The following is a 21,039-nucleotide window of genomic DNA, read 5'->3' as shown; positions in this document are numbered from 1 at the left end:
CTGCAGAGCAGAGAATATTTGGATAATACCTTTGCGCTGTGACATTTTTTTGGGCATGAAAAGACTTTCTTGTTCTCACTCTTTACTTCTTCCATCCACCTAAGATTATTTTTCCCATTTGTGTGCTTCTACCTTTGGAGCAGACCTATGACAGAAAAGGTAGAACTTGTGCTAAGAAATTGCACTGAGCTTATTTTTGTGCATACAAGTACTTTCTGTGATGTAAAGGGAATTAATGTCAAGGCATGAGATGATGATAGATTTCAAATGCTTCCTACTAGGGTAATGTGTTTGGGGATGTGAGTTAGAAGACACTGAACACCATATAGCTTCTCCCCTCCAGCTGCTTTTTTTACCATTTTATGCTCTTAAGGAACAGATTAGCATCTCTTCTGCAGATCTTCTAGTTTTTCCATACTGGAAAGCTCTGTGCTGGGACAAGATAAATGATGACATTATTTGATTAAATAAGGGCTTCTGTGTAAGATAAATGATCTGTCTTCAGATTATTATATGAAGACTTTTGGAAAAATACTAATTCTTGTCCTGAAGTTTTTGTCTTCAGCAGACTGTTGGGAGCTTACGGAGAAGATGGAGTCAGACTCTTGTTGGAGGTGCATAGTGAAAGGGTCAGGGGGAGCATGCACAAGACGCAGTATTGGAAATGCTGATTGGATATTAGGAAACTTTTTTTTCATGCAGTATTTTGTTATACATTGGAATAGGTTGCCTGGAGAGGCTGCAGAGTATCTATCCTTACAGATATTCAAAGCTTGGCTGGTTGTCATCCTGACCAACCTGATCAAAAAGATGGCTTCAGCTTTTGAAGTTGGCTATACTATATGAGCAAGAACGGACCAGGTAGCCCACCTCCAGATGTCTCTTACAACTGTAATTAATATATGATCTCTGCAGTTCAAATTTCTAAGCAGTGAGATGTGAGAATTCACATACATGCTAACTCGATTTTCTTTGGTTTTGCTTGTTAACATGGGGAAGAATAGGCATCTAGCTAACAAAACGATGGTTAGGAAAAAGAAAGTTCTGTGTGGAATTGTACTTAACAAGGTTGCCACATCAGAGCATTTTTGGATACATGTTTTTTGATCTCTTGGACTTTAGAAGTGTTCTACTAACATTTTCTTAGGGCTTTGGGGAGAAATCAGGGAACTTACAGAGCATTTTCTATTCTGTCAGTTTTATAGGACTTGATATAAAGTGACTTTTGGAGTAAGACCAACCATGATGGAGGCATGTAGCAAGCTCCTAACATTTAAATTTGTTTAATACTGATAAGGACCTTAAGCAGTAAATACTCTTTGAGGATTTGAACAGCTAAGCTTGGATAAAGTCATGTTAGATTAAAATGGACAATTATCTCTTGAGCTTTGTATTACTAAATTTAGTATCAGGCAGTCTACTAATTCTATTGATTATTAGTTTAAAGTAATTCTATAACAAGCTTTGCTTGAGAGTGGTACTGTGGTACAGATGTTTGTGTGAATAAAACTTTGAAGGTCACATAAACAATTTTCAACTTTCAAGCTTTTAAAAACAATGTTGAAGTAAAAGGTTGTGTTCCTTTTAGAAATAACACTGATGCTAGTAATACAAATTCCAACCTTTTAACTTTTTCTTCATTACTATTATATTGCTTGCCTTTCTGGTGTTGGCTTTTTTTCCTTTTTTTGGGGGGGGCCAGGGTAAAGGGAACTGTAAGTTGTTTTGCCCAATTGATTGGGAATGAAGGAAAAAAATCCCTGTGTTCCTGTTTGTTTTGTTTTTCCTCGTAAATTGTGTTTGTAAGTAAATCTTTATCTGTCCATCTGCACATGTTAATTACTTCTATCTGAATAATGAAACTTAAGAGAACACAGACCTACTCAATATAGCTATCTTTATTTTTAAAGGGCTTCTCAGTGCTTTGCTTTGTGGAGTTAGAATTAAGGTTAAGCTTATCCAACTTTTGTTATGCAGTTTTACCCTGCCTTTTGGAGTTGAATATACCTGCAGCATGTTTTGGGGTAATTGTGGTAGTACACTCAACAGCAGTAGTTTTGGATTTCCTAGGTAGTATTGGAGATGTCTTTGTTTATCAATGTCCGTGATACCAAAAGAAGCCCCTTTCTTAAGGAACAGTCTGGTGCACCCGTAAGCTGCTGTTTGTAATAGCCAAACTTTTCTTGGTTAGTTGCTTGTATTGCCACCCCCCATGCTTGCTCCAAAAAACTAAACAAAAGAATTCAGAGGGTCTTTTTCAACATTAAGTTTTTTCTTCAAGTTATTCCGATAGAATTACGTTGGATTGTGATGCATTTTACTTAATAATCGCTGAAAGTCATCTTGTTCATCAGCATTTCACGTTAGTCCCAAAATAAAGTTGCAGGTGTAGCAGTCTGATCACTTTGCATATACAGAAGTGATTTGGGGAAGCTATTCTTGGTTTACATTTGCCTGCAAGACAGTGTCTATATGAGGAAATAGCCATTCACACAACAGTCACTTCTGGGCAGCACAGGCTGAAGGGTAGGATAACCCTGTGCTAGCCTGTTCCCCTGTCTATGTGATACCCTAATGTGTTGGGGTGGTGAGAAGGCACTGTTTTTAAAGTTTCCTTACTGAGTGTTGTAGGTTGTGGGCTGGCTGCCCAGTTGACGACTAAGTTAGTAGTGCCTACTTGGTGTGCCTTGAAGCAGCTATGAGGCACCTGGACATAGTGATAGATGAGAGGTCAGTGCATTTTGGGTAGGAAAGCAATTTGCTACGGTTGCCGTTTGTTGCTTATTTCAGCTTCGTTTTCCCTAGCTTTTACCTGTCCCTTTGCAACATATCTGTTCTCCTCCAAACTTTTCTATTGAAAAAAGTTTTCAGTCAGACTGCAGTTTTGTAATAGGAGGTAGACTTCTCGTTTCCTTGTTCCACCTTTCCTCCATGCAGCAACATGGTCTTTGACTATGGAAGTGATCACACTATTTCAAATGTTAATTTTGCAATAGCGGGGTGAATTGTTTAAGATGGAAGCTCTTGAAAAAATTCTACGGAATTTTTGTTTGTTCTTTAGTACAGAAAGCAATGTGGGATTTTTGTCTTAATTTATGGGAACAGCAAGAGACCAAAATGTGGAAGTCGTCCTCATTTTTCAGGAGAGTAAAATTTTGAACAATTTCACATTCCTGAAATTTTCTAGAAAGTAATCACCTGCAAGGTTTTTTTTGTGCAATGATCAAAACACATGCTTAAAACAGTCTAATTAAGAATATTAAAAGAAGCTGATAATATATAATGCTCTATTACTAGAAATATGTTTGAGTTTCTCTTAGGAAAAAGTAGTTCCTGCAAAAATCAAACACTTTGAGGATGAATAAAAATGTTTAACTATATAAAGTTGCACCAGGCAGCTTTGAATGGGGTGTGGTGAGTGATGGAGCTATTTTTGAAACTAGCACTTTTGTTTTCCCTATACATAAAATTATTGTATCACGATGGTATGAATAACTGGCCATTGTTAATGGTGCCACCTAGCCATAGTACACATCAGGTGCATTGATTTATATTTAGGTGTCACATTTGCATTCATTTCTCTGGGAATTTTATTGTGCATAATAGTTGTGGAGGGTGGAGATCAGGCTGACCAGGAGGGGCTGAGTGTTCTTCTTGGAAAGAGCTCACAAAAGAAAAGTCTCTCTCTATAAATAGGACTGATGAATGCTTCAACAAATTAATCTGTTTTCCACTCTTACATGGAAACAAATAGCTTTTAATATGCTTAATTTCAGATTTGGTTATAGTGCCAATCAGTCAACTCTAATTAAAACTAGCGTTGGAAGTCTGTCAAGAATCGGGTCTTGTAATTTGAAAAGGAATCTTGACCAAATTAATTAAATGTTGAACTTACTCATGCATTATTACTGATTCTTGCTTAGTCTTTTTACTCATGTAGCACTGTAAAAATACTGCTTTATAAAAGTTTTGTGTATCTTTTTGGGCTTAGAGATGGATTTCTTGGAAAACAAGTTTGACATACTACCACTTTTTATTTCTCTAAAGCTCTGTAAGTGCCAGAACTTTCCAGTACCCTTCATCTAGTGTGTGTGTGCTATACACACATATATATGTGCATGTATGCACAACTCCTAGGGCTTGCTTGTGTTCTATAAATTTGCTGAATTTGCATCTCTCTAAGAGCTGGAAAGCCACTTCCTTTTCCTTTTGTTAACGTCAGTCTTCTGTAATAACTCTCCTACAGTATGAAACAAAGTATTTAGTGTTAACTTCCAGGCTTATAGTTAATGTGTGTCTTCCTCAGATTGTTTAAAAATGAGTTGGAAAGTTTATTGCACATGCTAACTCCATTACAGGAGGCATGGTAGTAATATGTTTGTAACAGTCTGTTGATTGATTTCTGTTTGCCAAGTTGTTGATGCTAGTATTGCCTTAATGTGAAAGGTCAAAGGAAAAGAAGATATTGAAAGTACATGTTTTAAAGAGCAGTAAGTATTAATTTGAGGACGTGCTACCTAAATTTATTAAAAAATTCTAGAATAGACACTCCCCCAACCTTCTCTCTAAGTTATTTGATGTTTTGGCATATGCTTTCAAATACAAGTTCCTTTATTGCTCCTAAACTGATAGTAAATTAATGGTATAGTTGAACATCAGGTTCACCTAGACGCGTCACATGCTACTTGAAGACATACTGGCAATTCATTCAAGCAGAGAAAACTACTTGCACACTCTACGTGATAGGGAATTTCTTAAGTTTATAAACTGAACTAGGAGATTACGTCTTGCCATTGTAATGACTACCCTGATATGAATCCCTGCAAACAAGAGGAGTATCATGTAATTTTTCTGCCTTGCCCTGTTGTTTAGCATGTAGCTTCTTTCGGTGTTACAGGTCAAGCTTGTGTTTCTGTATTATTTGTTTCACAACAGAGTTCTTAAGCTGGGCTATATTCTTACTCAGTTTATCAGGGAAATTAGTATAGCACTAGTTCCTTGACACCGGGGAAGGACAGAAAGGAAATTGTAACATTAGTTCACTAAAGGCAGTTTTGCCAAGTGCTTTTGGGTTTCTTTTTGTCAAACTCCTTGTCTTTTTGACTGAGATGCTAAATTTGGGCAGGAGGTCATTCTTTGTTTAACAGTTTCCTTTTAAACTTTCTTGAAAAGGCCACAGAGCTGTGTATATCGGAGTTCATGTCCCATTTGGAAAGCAAGGCCGTCGACGGCACAGACATCGTGGGCACAGGCATCACAGAAGAAAAAAAGAAAAAGAGACTGACAGAGAGGATGGCCGAGAATCTCCATCATATGGTAAGAAATCTGTCGTGCAAGTTCTTTGTGTCTCTTGAAAATAAACTTACAGTAGTTACCCTGTGCTTAAAACGTTGTTTTGTGCTATTTCTTTTTTTTTTCACTGTGATTAATGTCTTTCTACATTCAGTCAGGCAAGGATTTTGTGGTTGTGTTTTATCTAAATTATAAGCTGATGGAATTCATTCAGGTGTCTGAGTGACTGTTCAGCAGCCTGCACTGAACAGGTTAGAGTAGAGCTTTGTAATCCTCGCATGTAGCATGAAAATCTGTGTTATTTAAATTAGACACATTTTTTCAGATTGTGTAGTCCTGTCATACTCTTCCTCTGTCACTCAACATTTTTGAAATGAAAACAACTGTGAAACAGCATCTGCCATAGTAGTTTGATCAATAATCCATTAAAATATTTGCTTCAGCCTTCTTGCTATCTGTTAGTAGTACTGCCTCCTAAGTTTCAGTTTTGGATCAGACGCTGCTCTCCTGGCCCACCACTTATCCTTAAGAGATGATTTTGTCATATTCTCTGCAATGAAACTATTTAGCAGTACTCTTAGCAGTTTTTCTTAAAGACCTCAAACCCGCTTTTATTCCTAGACTGTAATGAATGCGAAAGTTATGGTGCAATGTTCCACTTCAAACATGGATGCCACGCTGTTCACTGTCACTTTTCTATGACTAGAACAATGTTCTACACGGGGCCAGTTCCCTGAAACAAAGGAGTTTTCAAATGGGAATGCATTCCCAAGTCCCCTTTTACTGTTCTCCTACAGTTTTTAGCTTCATCCATCTTCAAAACTTCCCCTCCCAAATACAAATTATTATCGTTTGATCTTATGTTTGTAGAGTCTTGCTGTACAGGTTCTTAAGCAGCAAGTAATATTAGATAGATAGAAATTCACTTCTCTCTTCTGGTCACTTCTCTATCCTGGATACACAGGATATGGCAGGATTCTTGGCATATGTTGGTTTTGGGACAGAAACAATCTGCTGTAGGTCTTCACTGATAACGTTTTTTGTATTCAAGAGCTCATTTCAGAATTCTATTATTGGATGATGATGTATGCCAGAACAACAATGCAAAAGCAAAATTCAGTTCTGAATGAAGTGTATTAGTAATTCAGATCTTATGTCTGATTCTAAAAGGTGATCTTCCTTTTACAGTGGAAGCATACAGTTGCATGTTCTGATCTAGCAGCTGTGAGTGCGGTGTTTCAGTGAACAAAGTAAAATTTCTAAAATTGAGATTTACCTGGATTTTCTGTCTCTGACCTTCCTTGAGATAATGTTGTGATTACTACATTGTTGAACACTTGTTGTTTGAAAGCTCTCCCTTAAGTTGAAACAAGATCTGTGTATAGTTATTAAAAATATTGCTAAACCCATGTGGTTTTAACAGAATTTTTTAAAAAGTTTTGCTCATAACACTTATTTTTGATCAATAAAGATAGTTAAATTTTGTTAAGAGTTATTACTGAGCCTGTTCCACTAGGCATTCTCCTAAGAGAAGTTAAAATATTTCCTCAACATTTTAGCTGTGTAGTTTCTACTTTCCTATGCTAATTTATGTACAGTGCTCCAACCATGCAATGAGAAAGGTAATAATGTTTTCCATCCTACATAAGAAGCAACAGGCCATTGAAAAACCTGCAGCTCTAACAATATGAGTGCCTGAGTACCCACTATGTAGAGGGGAGAAAAAAGAAAAAGCCAGCTATTTAGCATCTTGAACTATTACTAGGGCAACCAATCTGTAAGTCAGGTTGACAAAAACAAATAGCCTGGGTTTTTTTGGGGGGGTGTGGTTTTTTTTGTTTTGTTTTGGTTTTTTTTTCTTCCTTTAGTGTCTGTGTCATGATGGTATAATTTATCTTGTTTTCAAAGTGAAAAGAAGGTTTCTAGCCCTTCGGTTTATCAATTTTTACTTTCTTACTGATTTTGCTGTTGATGTTTATTTTCATAGTTAATCTATTAGAAGAGCGAAAAATACTTAATTGCATTACATAAACATAAATTTCCAGATGTTTTATTTTCAGAAACAATGAAAAATTTTAAACAGACCTCCTTTTAAAGAAATGTCCATGTTTCTTTTGTTCTTCATCCCTCTTGGAGAGGATATTGTGCTGCATATTTCTGAGAGCAGGAGATTGAACTGTTATGTGGTGTTTCTTGCATAATAGAAATATGAGTTTTAATTGTTCAGTTTCTCCTTTTCTTCAAGACACGCCATCCCAACGAGTGCAATTTATCTTGGGTACTGAAGATGATGATGAACACATTCCCCATGATCTCTTCACTGAAATGGATGAACTTTGCTTCAGGGATGGAGAAGAATACGAATGGAAAGAAACAGCTAGGTAGGCTAAAAGTAGATTGTTTCAAGGTATATCTTCTAGTGGTTTTATTTCAAACAACTGCAAGCCAGGTCTAGGTTAGAATTTTCATGAACTATAGGAGTTCAGTCAACTCATGCTCAGCAAATTACAAATTTTCTTGGTTTTGTCCAGCTCTGGAAGAATCTGGAAGAATATGGTTCCTCAGAAGACCCTCAGTCTTACTGGTGCCCTGTTGACTTTCCTGAAACTGATCATGCCAAGCATTGTGAAAAGTACAACTGTGTTTAGTTATAAATACAGGTGTGCAGCCATGGAGCACGCTATTTAAAATTTCAGAAATCTCTTTGCTCTATTACTACCGATATATTAGTGTCAATTTTTTTTCACTCAGACATAAAGAAAATCGGGGATTTACATATGTTCTTCTTCAGTAGTATTTGATGAATTTTTTGCAAATTGCATTCATGAACATTACAGAATGCCATGATTATTTTTGTCCCATATTGGTTTAGTAGCTTCCTTCTACATATGCATTGTAAGAAATTCTTCTGCATTCAGTACTTCTAATTACCTTATTGCACGCTAGCTTTTGCAGAAGTTCAGTTTATGTAATCAGAATCAAGATCAATTCACTTATACATGTATTAGTATTACCTAGCTCTTAAATGTCTGACTTGGCACCCTAGAAGACTTGAACACGGTATACAGTGTGTCTCAGACAGCTTTCTAATCCTAAAATACTGATGAAACTGAGATATGCAAATCGAGTAACAAGGCACAGTCCCACACTGTTCACAAGACTCGTGTATAGACACATATTATTCAAACCAAAAGAGACAAAATGGGCAAAAACTAGAACAGTTGAGTGTGGTTAAAAGGCCTGATAAAAATGTTGTGACTGTCAATCAGTTGGGTTGTCTGAGAAAATGAAAGCTGGTATGAGCTGATGACACTTCCTGTTCTATGTCATACAGAAGCTGCAGCAAAGAATGGGATTGCTTGCGAAATTGTAGTCTTCCTGGAGAAATATAAATATGTGTATGCTTTTCAGGTGGCTAAAATTTGAAGAGGATGTTGAAGATGGTGGTGATCGATGGAGCAAGCCTTATGTAGCAACTCTGTCTCTGCACAGTCTCTTTGAACTGCGAAGCTGTATTCTTAATGGGACGGTCATGTTGGATATGAGAGCAAACACACTAGATGAGATAGCAGGTTGCAGCAAAATTTTTTTTTAAAATATTTTATTCCTAAAGTTTAATATCTAACTTGAGATGTTTTTGATCGTGTCTTTTTATTTATGTTCTTGAAAATACTATATTGAAGAAATAGGTATGTGCATGCTTACTGCAGTTTTCTTCATCTGTAAAGAGCTGATCCTACAAACTTCACTTACAAGGAGCTACACTGGATGAGTAGGACTTCCTTTATTACATGTTTTAGGATGAGGCCCAGAATTTGCCTTTATGTTCTAATCCCTGAATGTGTTCTTTGTCTTTGTTTCTACAGATGAAATGTAAATATCTGCCAGAACACTTTAGGACTTATTTGTGCACTTTAGTACCATAATTATTAATCATAACTTGGCTGATGTTAACTTGATGCCATTAGTGCAGTTGATTGTTGCACATCTGGTATTTTTTTCACCTTTATAAGAGGTGAGCAGAAATAAATTTTGTACATGTTGTTTGACCTACTATGTTGAGTGTCCTCACTAATCACATGGTCATTTTGGATACTATAAAATCAGCTTTGAAGACTTTTTCATGTATGTGTATATATATACCTGCTTAGCCTGAATGCCTTTGAACTAGTTTTACATAATTTTCCTGGTATCTCTTGCTACAGGTACCACACAGTGGAATGCCTTCTCAGGAATCATGCTAGGCTTAGGGCTGACCAACATGTATGTGAAGGACAAGGTGTTTTGGCATTAAAAACTTTGGCAGTGCTTGAAACCTTTTCTTGTTTTGTTTTGAAATCTTCAAAATTCACTCAGGAAATTGGTATTCCCTTCCTATTTTCCTGACTTACTGAGTAAGAGTGTTCAGTACATGGTTTGTAAAAGTAACGTTTTGGGTCTTAATTTATTTTTAATAGTTGGATTTAGCAGTAATCTTAGTACATAAGAAAAATAGTTATTGCTTATTCTGTGTAACAGCCCTCTTTTAATAGCAGGTATTTCAGTTGGAACTAGGATGTCTTAAGAGATTGAGTTTGTTTCAAGTTAATTTTAGGTGCCATTACAAAGCATGTAGGATAACAATCCTTGGCATACAAATGTACTGTCTTGTTCCCCTGAGCCAGGAATACCTGGTAGGTATTCTTGGTTCTCACTCAAAACAGGAGGGAGGCTGGCCGGTTTCCTTTTGAAAGCTATAACAAAAGGTTGTGTGTTGGCAGTAAGCCTGGAAGGAAGCTGCACTGTACTGACAGAGACTTTGCTGCATATAATTTTTTGTAAGGTATTCTGAGCTGTAACCTTTTTCATTGTGAAAATGTGTAATTGCAGTTTACCAATGCAGTTAGGTTCTTGATACATCAGTTAAGACTGGCAGAATATATTTTAGAAGTTGTCACATAGGTTCATGGGTTTGTGTTGATTTGTGCAGGTGTGGGGTTTTTTATTGGCGGGTGGTTTTGTTTTGTTGTTTGGTTTTTTGGTTTTGTGTGGTGTTTTTTTAAAAAAAAAAAAAAAAAAAAGGCAGCTAAGAAATTGCAGCAGATATTTTCCCAGACATCAGGCTTTCTTTTCTGGTGTGAGCATACTGATGAGATGCCCTTTCGAAACTTGATGTTGTTTGCCAGCTGATTAGTTATAGATGATGTAACTAGATTTTGTTTTATGCTTCCTCTTCTAAATCATGTGAATTGCGTGAAGTTTGATAGAGAGCCTCAGCAGCTTAGGGCATCTGAAGGTGACAGGAGTTAGGGAATTCGTCTCATTCTATAATACCTTTCACTTTTGTGTAGTTTTATACCTTCAAAATAGAGACCACCAAGTTAAGACTGTCTTAAGAAGTCTGTTCTCAATTGTGTTTCTGTCTTTGTGTGTTCACTTCTAGTGGAGGGCTGCTGAATACACAGATGCTTTTTTTTTTTTGAAAGGGACTAGCTGTTAAAAGTTGAAGTAAATGACAGTAAATTATAAAATATCAAGTAACTTCTTAAAATAATGCTACTAATAAATATTGTCTTTTGGATCTGCATGTTGTGCTTTCCTTATTCTCACATTTGCTTATTTAGTGACATCTTTGAAAATTTCCTGTGGATTCTTGAAGGTGACTTTGTTAAAGAAAAGACTTTTTTAAAAATAGATTTAATTTTTTTTCTTATTTGGTGCAACTACAGTGTTTGAGTGTGGTGAAGGAGAGACTTGATAGTTGTATATATAATTGTCTTTGTTGTTATGTAGATATGGTTTTGGACAACATGATTGCCTCCGGCCAGCTCGATGAATCCATAAGAGAGAATGTGAGAGAGGCTCTTCTAAAAAGGCACCATCATCAGAATGAGAAAAAATTCAGCAATCGAATTCCCCTGGTTCGGTCTTTTGCAGATATAGGCAAGAAACATTCTGACCCTCACTTGCTTGAACGAAATGGTGAGATAAGTTTTAGCATCCAGTTTGTTCTAACCTGTTAAATAATGTTCTCACTGGGAGATGAAGGAAAATTCAGCTGATAATAGCAGATAAGTGTTTCCTTCTTGATAAGCAAAAAACTAATGATAACAGCGTGTGCTATGTATAGCTGTGGATGATGTTTCTGTATATTTTTGAATTTACTCAAACGTTCTACTCCTGCCTGTATATGTAGCATGCGTTATTGTTTTGAAGTATAGAAATAGATCTACATTGGTCCTACTTTTTTTTAGGCTATGCTTGAATAAAATGTGTAATGTTTGAGGAATTTCAGCATTGTGGCATAGCTTTATATGTTTGTCAGATGGATCCTACTTGCTTATTCATCAGTCTTTATACTAGAGATTTACTTTGTAGTGATGTTATTAGTTCAGTGATGCTGACAATTACTGTGTTTTAATCCAGCGTTGTTATGTTAATATGACTAGGAAAAGTTCACTATGCTAATGGTGAAGAAATTACTTCTAGCTAGGATACTGTTTATTTTTACCTTGTTTAGTAGAGAATGATCTAGCAGGGGGGAAACAAATATTTGCAGTATTTTCGTAGGCTGTACCACGTCTTTATTGAACCAGTTCCTGAAAATGTTCTGGAATATCAATACATTTACTCTAGACATCCAGTTCCAAAGTCCAAATAGCAATATATACTGCAGAGGAGCTTATTTTTATTCTTGTATTTCTTAAGGCCTCTATTTTGGTCTCTGGCTTTGTTTTCTTTTGCCTTGCATTAACTAAGACACATATAATTTCAACTGAAATTTTTTAGTTGAGTGAAAACTTAGTACTCATTTCATGAGTCACTCCTTGAAGCAAAGTTCCTTTCCTGTCTTGAAAGATGCCTCATTGCTTAGAACATGTTCCACTTAGTTAAGTGCTTGTTGTGAGCTCTCGGTTCAATACATACTTGGAGTATGCTCCAGCAAATGTCTGAGCTTGCTGATACTTTTTGTTAGCTAGTGAATATCTGATGCATGCTTAAATATTTCCCTGATAGTTTCAGAATTATTTTTTCTGGAATGAAAGTACAAATAATTTATCTAAAAGCATAATTTCTTCTATAAATTCTGACCTTCTGTTTTGTTTAGCAAATGTGAAAATTTCACATATAAATTTTGTTTTGCCCATCATTGAACACCTGTATCCCCAATTGTAATTCTGAGAATTCTATATTCGAGGTATCTTGCTTGTCAGTTACTTTTCGTGTATCACTTAACTTTCCAGTGCATTTTATTCTTAATACTATTCCTACAACAGAATATGGGATATATGCTGAAATAAGAAACCAGTGTAACATGATGAACTCCTTGCCAGCGTATACTGATTTACTTTTTCTTTATAATCCTATGGTTACCCTCTAATAAACCGATAAACCAAACATGCATATGTGCATAATAGTTTTTAGGCTTCTTCTTAGACCTGTGTGTGTTAGGACATCTCATGTTTATGATTCATCACAGATATACTGACAGAAGTCTAGTTATTACTGTAGTGATTAATATAGACAAAATCAACCAGCTTGCTTTATTGGTCCTCTTGCTTTTACTGCACTGCAGTTTGAATAGTTGATCTTTGAGGCTTTCGTTCTTAATTTAAATCAAGTTTGTATCTGTATGATATACTCTTTCATTATTAGATGATGGAAAAATGTATGTGACCGTTACCTGGGCATACTTTCTGCACCTCGTTCTTGTAAATTATTCTAGGGTTTTTCAACATATTGGTCTCTGTAGTGCCTAGTATAAATGTGAGACTAAATGTGTTTAGTTTGCTGTTGCCTTGCTTGATGGTATGGTACGTGAAAACAGCACATTTTTTATTTCAGAGATTGTAGGAGAAGTAATCAGTACTCTTCTCAAGGAGACTGACATCCCAGGAAAAGTGCTTGTGGTAAATGGGAGGAATGGTATCGCTAAATCTTTAAATGGAAGTACTGATATGAGGATAGACAGTGTCTCTTCCTGCTTAAGGAAGAACTGAAACCCGTTACAAACTTAAATCTGAGGGCACCATGACAAGGCTACGTTCTTTTTATATGAAATAAGTGGGACATTGAAACTGGATAGGGCAAGAAAAGTAACAATGGATTTTAGAGAAGCATGTTTTGTTTTAGGCAAATGGGGATATTTGGTAAGTCACAGCAAGAAGAAATGGGGAAGGGACTATGTATCTCAATCCTTGTACCCTCTTCAAAACTATATTATATTGAGACTACAGCTGGCTAGGAAACTTCTTATTAAAACAAGACTTTTATTGGGAGACAGTTGCATTTAACGTGATTAGATATGTTTGATCATGTTCATTTTGAAATACTTAATTTTAAATATTAAATATTAACAGGATGCAGTTAACTGTGAAGTCTTGTAATGTTTTGGCTGCTAATGATTTTTGTAATGTATTGTTTTGGATGGCATTAGAAGTAGCTGCTGTGCAATGTGGAATAAAATTCTTTTAGGAAAACTTAAAAGTTTCAAGAGATAAAAATTTTTTTGTTGTTATATTAACAAATCTTACTGACTTTAAGTGAATATCTTCTCCCATGTATCTTTAGTGTTCTAATTAGTACTCATCAGTAATTTCTGACTTTTCTAATGTCTGAAATCAGATTTGCTCTTCTTGTCTTACTTGCATGAGTATGACACTTTTGGCCTGTAAAGCTTGCAATTTACTATGTAAATTGTTAATGAGTGTTTGTGTCTGTGGTTTTTTTTAGTATATATCCCTGTTGTAAGCCTCATGGTGTTTCATTTGTTTTATCTCAGGGGAAGGCCTTTCAGCCTCCCGCCACTCTTTGCGAACAGGTCTCTCTGCCTCAAATATTTCCCTGAGAGGAGAAAACCGTTTGTCAGTTCTTCTCAATTACCTTCTTCCTTCTTCAAGAGCTGGAACCCCGGCAACCTCAAGGTGTACAACCCCTGTAACTACCCCTCAAAACACACCACCCTCCAGTCCTACCTGCAGCCATCCGCCAACCACAAGTGCCCAGCCAAGTCCGCTTCAGGGCAAGGAATTGCTGGTGTCACCTGCCAGTGATGATATTCCTTCAGTAATAATCCACCCACCTGAGGAGGACTTAGAAGTGCAGGAAAGCCAGGAAAAGAAGACAGAGGAAAATATTGACAAAACACCAGGCAACTATCAAAATTTAAGCTGTCCATGTGTGATGCTCTCTGCATCTGGATCACTTGCATTGCAATGTTTTTGGCACATAACTTGGGCACAAAGGAATATGATAACTGTTACCTCTGCCTGCATGTTTTACTACTTCTCAGTTGTGACTGTTTTCTTGTTCAGCATTTTTAACTTTTTAGCTTTTAACTAAAGCCAGCAAAAAACCTCTTAAATTAACCTTCATTTGTGTAATTTAAAAAGCAATATGGTTTTAAAATATAAGCAAACTGTCAAAAATGGTGGCCTTTTCCTTTCACTCACCTACAGTCCATGTCCGGGTTTTCTTTGTTGTTGTCAGTGGTTGATACCATGAGATAGCTACAGCCAAAGACATAGTGAGGTATTAGAGATGAGTATGAAAAGAATTAGGAAGGGTGCAATAATTAGTGGTGTTTGTAGTTCAGTTGTATCATGAAGTCTTTAAGCAGTTTTATTTTTGCTTTTGTGCTTTTAAAAACTAGGGCCATTAAAACCAGTAATAGTTTATGATGGAACCGGCAGGTTCAGTTCACCTTCAGCTGTTTCCAGATAGCTATCCATTAGTGCACTGCTTCAGCATTAGACATTTGGTTACTCTTTTGTTGTGTTCGCTATGCAAAATAGGATAAGGTAGTTAAGAGTTTATAATTGTAGGTCAGAGCTCAGGAATTTCTTAATTTGTTGTCTTGCAAAGCTATTTTTCTTTATGTGTAAAAAAAGTGTGTAGATGTATAGATAAGTTGAAAGAAAGGATGGAAAATTCTGATAATGTCTTTAATAATTTTTAGTAAATGTTTCATAACTCATGCATTCTGCATACATACTGTTATACTTGCTTTACTTTTGCAAAAATTATCACCTATTTAGAGACATTAGGATTCTTCTAGATCGTGTTTTTAAGGGGATCGACTTTCTTTTTAGCCTTCAGACCCCTCCTGCATTTCCCCCTACTGCCCCTGTCTTCCCAGAAATTTACCTTGCCCAAATCTAGCTTGTAGGTTTGTCTGCTTTATGCCTATGTGTATTGGGGGGGGAGCTGATTTCATTCAATTCTTTCACGAGTGAGGCTTTTCTTGGTTTCCTTCCTCACCCCTTTAATAAGTGACAGCACAGTGTTACATATAGCAGTGAAAATATGCCGAGAGAGAAAAGGCTGTGGTTATCTGCCTTTTCACGTTTTGCAGCCAAGTCACTGAAAAGCAAAGAGCAAACTGTGTTTGTAGGCTGTCATCTTGAGTTGGAGTAGGGGCCCATCCTTACTTAAATTTGGAAAGGCAAACAAAAAAACACTTTCTCTGACTTCCTGATGGGAAATCAAGAGAATTCGCATGAAGATCATTATCTCTTTCATGGGTGATCTTTCAAAGGTAGTTAAAACTGAGAAGTAAAATAACAGCTGTAACTGGTTTTCCAGTTCTCATTTTTCTACTCATCTGACAGGAATTGACAGCATGACAGACCCAAGGTCTTTAAAATCCAAGAGAAGGCAAACAAATGAAGATCAAGTACTTGATGCTATTATTATCATCACTAATAAACCTTTCCACCAGAATCTCCAAGTCATGTTCAGATTGCTTTTGTGTCTCAAGGGGATGTTTCTTATAAAGGAAAAATCTGAAAGGGATGATTTCCCAGTTAATCCACAAATAAAAGTCTTACTAGAGAAAGATGAACACCAATAATAATGGAAAACACTTTTGTTTTCTGGGTTTCCCCCCCTTTTTTAATTTGAGAAATCATCTGACCACAGAAAGACACATTTTTCCTTAGAGATGCCTTTGAAGACATTCTCAGACTATGATCTCAGGGCTGTAACTGGACTAATTTCTGTCTTGGGAGACACACTCAGAAGGGAACCTGAAGAGGAAGTCATCTTCCTTGTATTAATTTTAAAAAAAAAAAAAATCATCTTAGTCTGTTCCACTATAGATTATGGTCTATATTGTCTCTCTAGTAATTCAGAATATTGCAGCTTGAATACTTTTCCCATGTCTGAATGATTGAGTTTTGCCTCCTGTGAGAATTAGGAACTGTTTTAATTTTGTAATAGGTGGCTTGCTTCTGTTTAGCATTCATCTATCCTTGGCCTTCTGTTATTCAAATTTTACTTTTTAGTCTTTATAAATATCTGGAAGGTTACTGGCCTTAATGTGAATTACTAGAAAAGGAGGGAAGAGGGGCACACTTTCAGTCTACCACTTGATTTTTATCAGCCAGTCATCAGTTCATAGTAAGTCAACCAGGCAAAAGGTTCTTTTTAACAATTTTTTTCTTTTGTCATCAGTTCAAGAAGAGCTTTTGTTTTCCCATCTTTGAAACTGTTGAATAATGAATTCCATAGGTAGAGCTAGGAAGAGAGCTGTGTCACAGCTAAAGATGAACACTGTTAGTTCACCAGCATCATTAAACTTTGTTAATGTCTGTGAACAACAGCAAAGCAGCCTGTTTTAAGGGGCCTTTTAGTTCACTGATAAGTGTACTTTAAAACTGAGTAAAATAATAGTATTTCAAACAGCTTTGCTCTTACAATAATTACTTACTGAAAACAATAATTCAGAAAGGTTTACATATTTGCCTTCTAGGATTTGCCTTCTAATATTAATTTTTTTCCCCCACATTAAGGCTGCATTGGAATTTATTTTTTAAAATTGATTTTTACTTCCTCAAACACAAACATGGTGTGACTTTGTATTTAGAAGTTTCATGTTTCATAATTTTTGCCTGTATAAACATAATTATATTGGTACAGTCATGCCTAGATGTTGGACTCGTCTTATTTCCCCCAACTTTTCTTTTTTTAGATTTTTTTGTTGTTGTTTTTGGTTTTTTTGTGTTGGTGTGGTTTTTTTTGTGGTGTGTTTTTTTTTTTTTTTTTTTTTTTTTTTTACCTGAAGTGGAGATGTGATGCAAATGTCTGTATTCTTCTTGCTTTCTTTCTCCAGTAGATAATGTCCATTAGATTTTTGTGGTCACAGTATTAAACTAAGTGTAGTTGCCTAGAAAATGCACATGATCTTAAGTGAAGGTGTAGTTGTAAGTACTTCAACTTGAGTGATCTTATGAGGTTTTAATCCAAATTTACTCAAGACTCTGTCCACTGTTGTCTTTTGAAGGTGGTATATCTGCATAACAACATCAAGAAGAGTACTATGTGTTTGTAATGATCCCCTTGGTAGCTTGGTAAGACTAGATGAATTTCTCTGTCTCAGTCTGGAAAAACTAGGTAGTCTTCCTTTTAGCAGTAGCCTCTGAGTTCGTATCTACTGAACTGGAGAAGAGAAGGAAAGAAGTTCTGTTAGTGTGAGATTTGAGTAAAAGTGTTCCGCTGTTAGAGATGATAATTTTTTATTCTGAGTTTCCCTGCAAATATCAGATTGATTGATGTGCATAATGAAATGCAGTGTCATACGGAAATGGTTGCTCAGGTCTGAAAACCTGTAAGCAGTATTCTCATGTGAGCGCGGCAGTCTGTCCAACTGCAAGACCAACAGAAAGGAAAACTAGTTACATGTGGTTTAGGATCAGACAAATGTTCCTGTATCAGTGCCAAAACTGTGACTGGTTGGAGAAATTTTGAAGGCAAACCTTTTAGAAGAATCAGTATCACTTCAGTAATAAAATAATAAATTAGTTTATGCTAATATGTAAAATCCTTATTCTCTCTCCTCTTCCTTGACTGTCTCCCAACTTTTTGTTCTAGTCTCTTCTTGCTCTTGCTTACATGGCGAAAAGTGCAAAATGATGCATTATTGCTCATCTTTCATCAGTCATACACATCTTTAGTTATCTTTATTGTTATGGTGGGGGGGGGAAGTGAAAAAAGTTTACATATGTAAACTTTTATATTATGGTCTTCTGCAACAACTGTTTAATATTTCTGTTCTATTTCTAGTCCTACAAATACATTTTAACATCAACTCTTACAAAGTTAAATACTTTGAACAGCTGATTTCACAGGTAGTTGACTGCTGTTAGTTATTCTTGTGAATAATGCGTACATCTTGGAGCAAAAGGGTGGAACATGACCTCCCCCGCCCCAGCTAACTGAATATAGTATTTATAGTGTAAGCTAATTACTTGAGCATGATAGGAATCACAAAGGAAACTGCAGGTTATTAACTTAATTTGGTTTTTGCTTCAGGAAAAGCTACTCAGACCACTTGTATCCCTGTGAACTGTAAGAATGAAAATTAATGGTAAAGGCTTGGACCTGCATGTTTTCCATTGATATGATGTCTCTTTGAAAGAGTTGTTTGGAAATAAATTTGGGGATCAAATAAAGGAATTCAGTTGTCATTTGAAATGCTAAAATTGTCAAAATGCTAAATTATAAATATGGATGGGATGCAAATAGTTATGTAGCAATAGTTATGATAGAACAATAGCCAAAAGGTAGCCAGTGAGGACTTCAGTTTTATCTTGACTAGAGTGACACTTGACCTAAATACAGATTTTCTGCATGTGATACAATGTTTAGACTTTGGTCTTTGTCTAGATGTCATTTTGAAAGCATGTTAAAGCATGTGTATCACCACACCTGAAAGGTCTGATGTAGATAGGCAAGGCCAAATGAATTTCTAGTACATGTTCAACTGAACAAGTGAAAGTAATCCAAAAGATGGGATTTGGGCTTGGTTATGCATGCTTAGACTAGCTTTTAAATGATAGCTGGGTAGAGATACCCATGGCGCAACATGGAATTCGGTGTGTCTGAACACCCGAGTTACTTGACTTTTGCACCCTTCACTGAACCTGCAACTCATTGTTGCTAGTAGCATAGCAAGCTACATAAAACAATGTCTTAGTGCAGATGTTAGAGGGAAGTGGTACGTTTAACTTGAATAACTTTATTGTACGTGCCTCTTTAGCTAATGTTTTAGACCATTTCATACAGTAACATCTGGTCAGATCAATAGTTGGAGCTTTGGTCTGTTGATTGAAATCATGATTTGCAAGCTGTCTATCCTTCATGTAGTACACTATTTGCTTGTACAGGTTTAGTTAAGTACCAGGGTGTCATTCCTTGTAGCTGTTGTAGTCTGAGGCTTGCTGAGGCTTTTTACAATTGAAATAACTGCTACACAGCAGACTAGATAGCAGAGGTGTTTGCTTTTGGTGTTTGAGGACTCCTAAATATAGTGAAGATGCTATCTACCAACTAGTAGAGCGGTAATGATTGAAATGTCAACACTTGTTAATTTTCTACAATTAAAGTAGCTCTTGTTTTCTTTTCTGGTGACTGTTCTGCAAACGGCCATCATTTGGGCAATACTTAATTTTAGGGTTTTTTTTAAATTATGTCATTATTTTGACAACACAGTGACTTGTTAATGTTGCATTTATGATACTAATGTGGGGCACTGTTACGGAATAACTTGCACATTTGCTTTAAGCAAGCTGCCACATTAAGTTTTGGTAGTGTCACATACTCGGTTCACTTCATACACTCTTTTGAACTTACCTCCTTTGTTTTAATTTAGGGCTACTAGCATCTCCACAGTCAGCACCTGGAAATTTAGACACTGGGAAAAGTGGAGACGTTAAAGGTACTGGGACAGGAGGAAGCAGAGAAAACAGCACGGTTGATTTTAGTAAGGTAAATAACATGAAGTACCTTACTGTTTAGTACAATGTAACTATGTAACAAAAAATGTGGTTGTAACTGCCCTCTTAGTTACAACTAAGACACATATATCTACACATGTGTATGAGTGAACACAAGACATAGGTACTAAGGCGTAACTTGTATGTATGAGTATCAGAATATGGCATAGGCTAAGTGTGTCAAATGTTTTGGAAGTCTTACCAGTGGGATTGAACTTTCTGTTTTGTTTGATCTTTTCATTATTTTGGTAACTTAAAGAGTGCAGCCACTGTGCTTTTCTCATGCAGAAGGAGATATTTTCAGATCTATGAAGACTCTTACGAAAACAATTTTGTAGATGGTGTTGTAACATCTTTTCTAGGACTTGACCTTTTGGGTTTTTTTTGCAAAGAGGGCTTTTAAAGGGGATTTGCTTTATACATTTTGTGAGTTTGCTGTACAAAATTTAATTGTACATCTTAATCATTATGAGCATATAATACCACTTTCTGAAGGAGATCTTGTTTAATACTGTAAATCCCTTGTATTTCTTTCATAATTTAAATTTGCTGGGCAAATTCCATTATGGCTTTTATTATAAAACTCTGTAGTGTCATCTGTACTGTGAAACATTGTAAGAAAATTGGTTTGCCACGTTAAATAATTATGTTTAAGGAAAGCTAACTTACACTGTAGTTCTCATCTAATCATGGCAGGTGCCATTTATTCCTGCCTCTCTGTCACAGTTTTTATGTTTTTGCTTGGCCTGTCCTTCTGTACACCTGCCTTGTCTCCTGTTGGGCAGGAGTCAGCCTCCTGGCACTGTAGTTGTGGCACACTTGGTGTGGGACTCAAGAGGCCATCTGTAAGTTTTCTAGATAGCAATGTAACTGGTGCTTGTGTGTGTGTATGTATGTGAATGCAGAGTTCATGTGCTGTACCATTTTCTAATACTCTTCTGTAATTATGTACAGAAATGAAAGTTAAGATTTTCAGCCATCATATTATTTATGG

At 36.2% G+C, this 21,039-nt stretch overlaps 1 protein-coding gene across 1 annotated transcript in view; it reads left to right on the top strand.

Annotated features, from left to right (window-relative positions):
- Positions 1-21,039, top strand: part of SLC4A7 (solute carrier family 4 member 7) — a 69,353-nt gene that overhangs the window by 8,199 nt on the left and 40,115 nt on the right. The window contains exons 2-6 of the mRNA XM_075705480.1: positions 5,173-5,316; positions 7,538-7,673; positions 8,704-8,864; positions 11,065-11,253; positions 19,922-20,037. Coding sequence (XP_075561595.1) covers positions 5,173-5,316; positions 7,538-7,673; positions 8,704-8,864; positions 11,065-11,253; positions 19,922-20,037 — 746 coding nt within the window. The remainder of the gene's footprint in view (positions 1-5,172; positions 5,317-7,537; positions 7,674-8,703; positions 8,865-11,064; positions 11,254-19,921; positions 20,038-21,039) is intronic.

Source organism: Pelecanus crispus, chromosome 2, assembly GCF_030463565.1.
Source record: "Pelecanus crispus isolate bPelCri1 chromosome 2, bPelCri1.pri, whole genome shotgun sequence".
NCBI lineage: Eukaryota > Metazoa > Chordata > Aves > Pelecaniformes > Pelecanidae > Pelecanus > Pelecanus crispus.
This window is presented reverse-complemented; position numbering and strand designations above follow the sequence as displayed.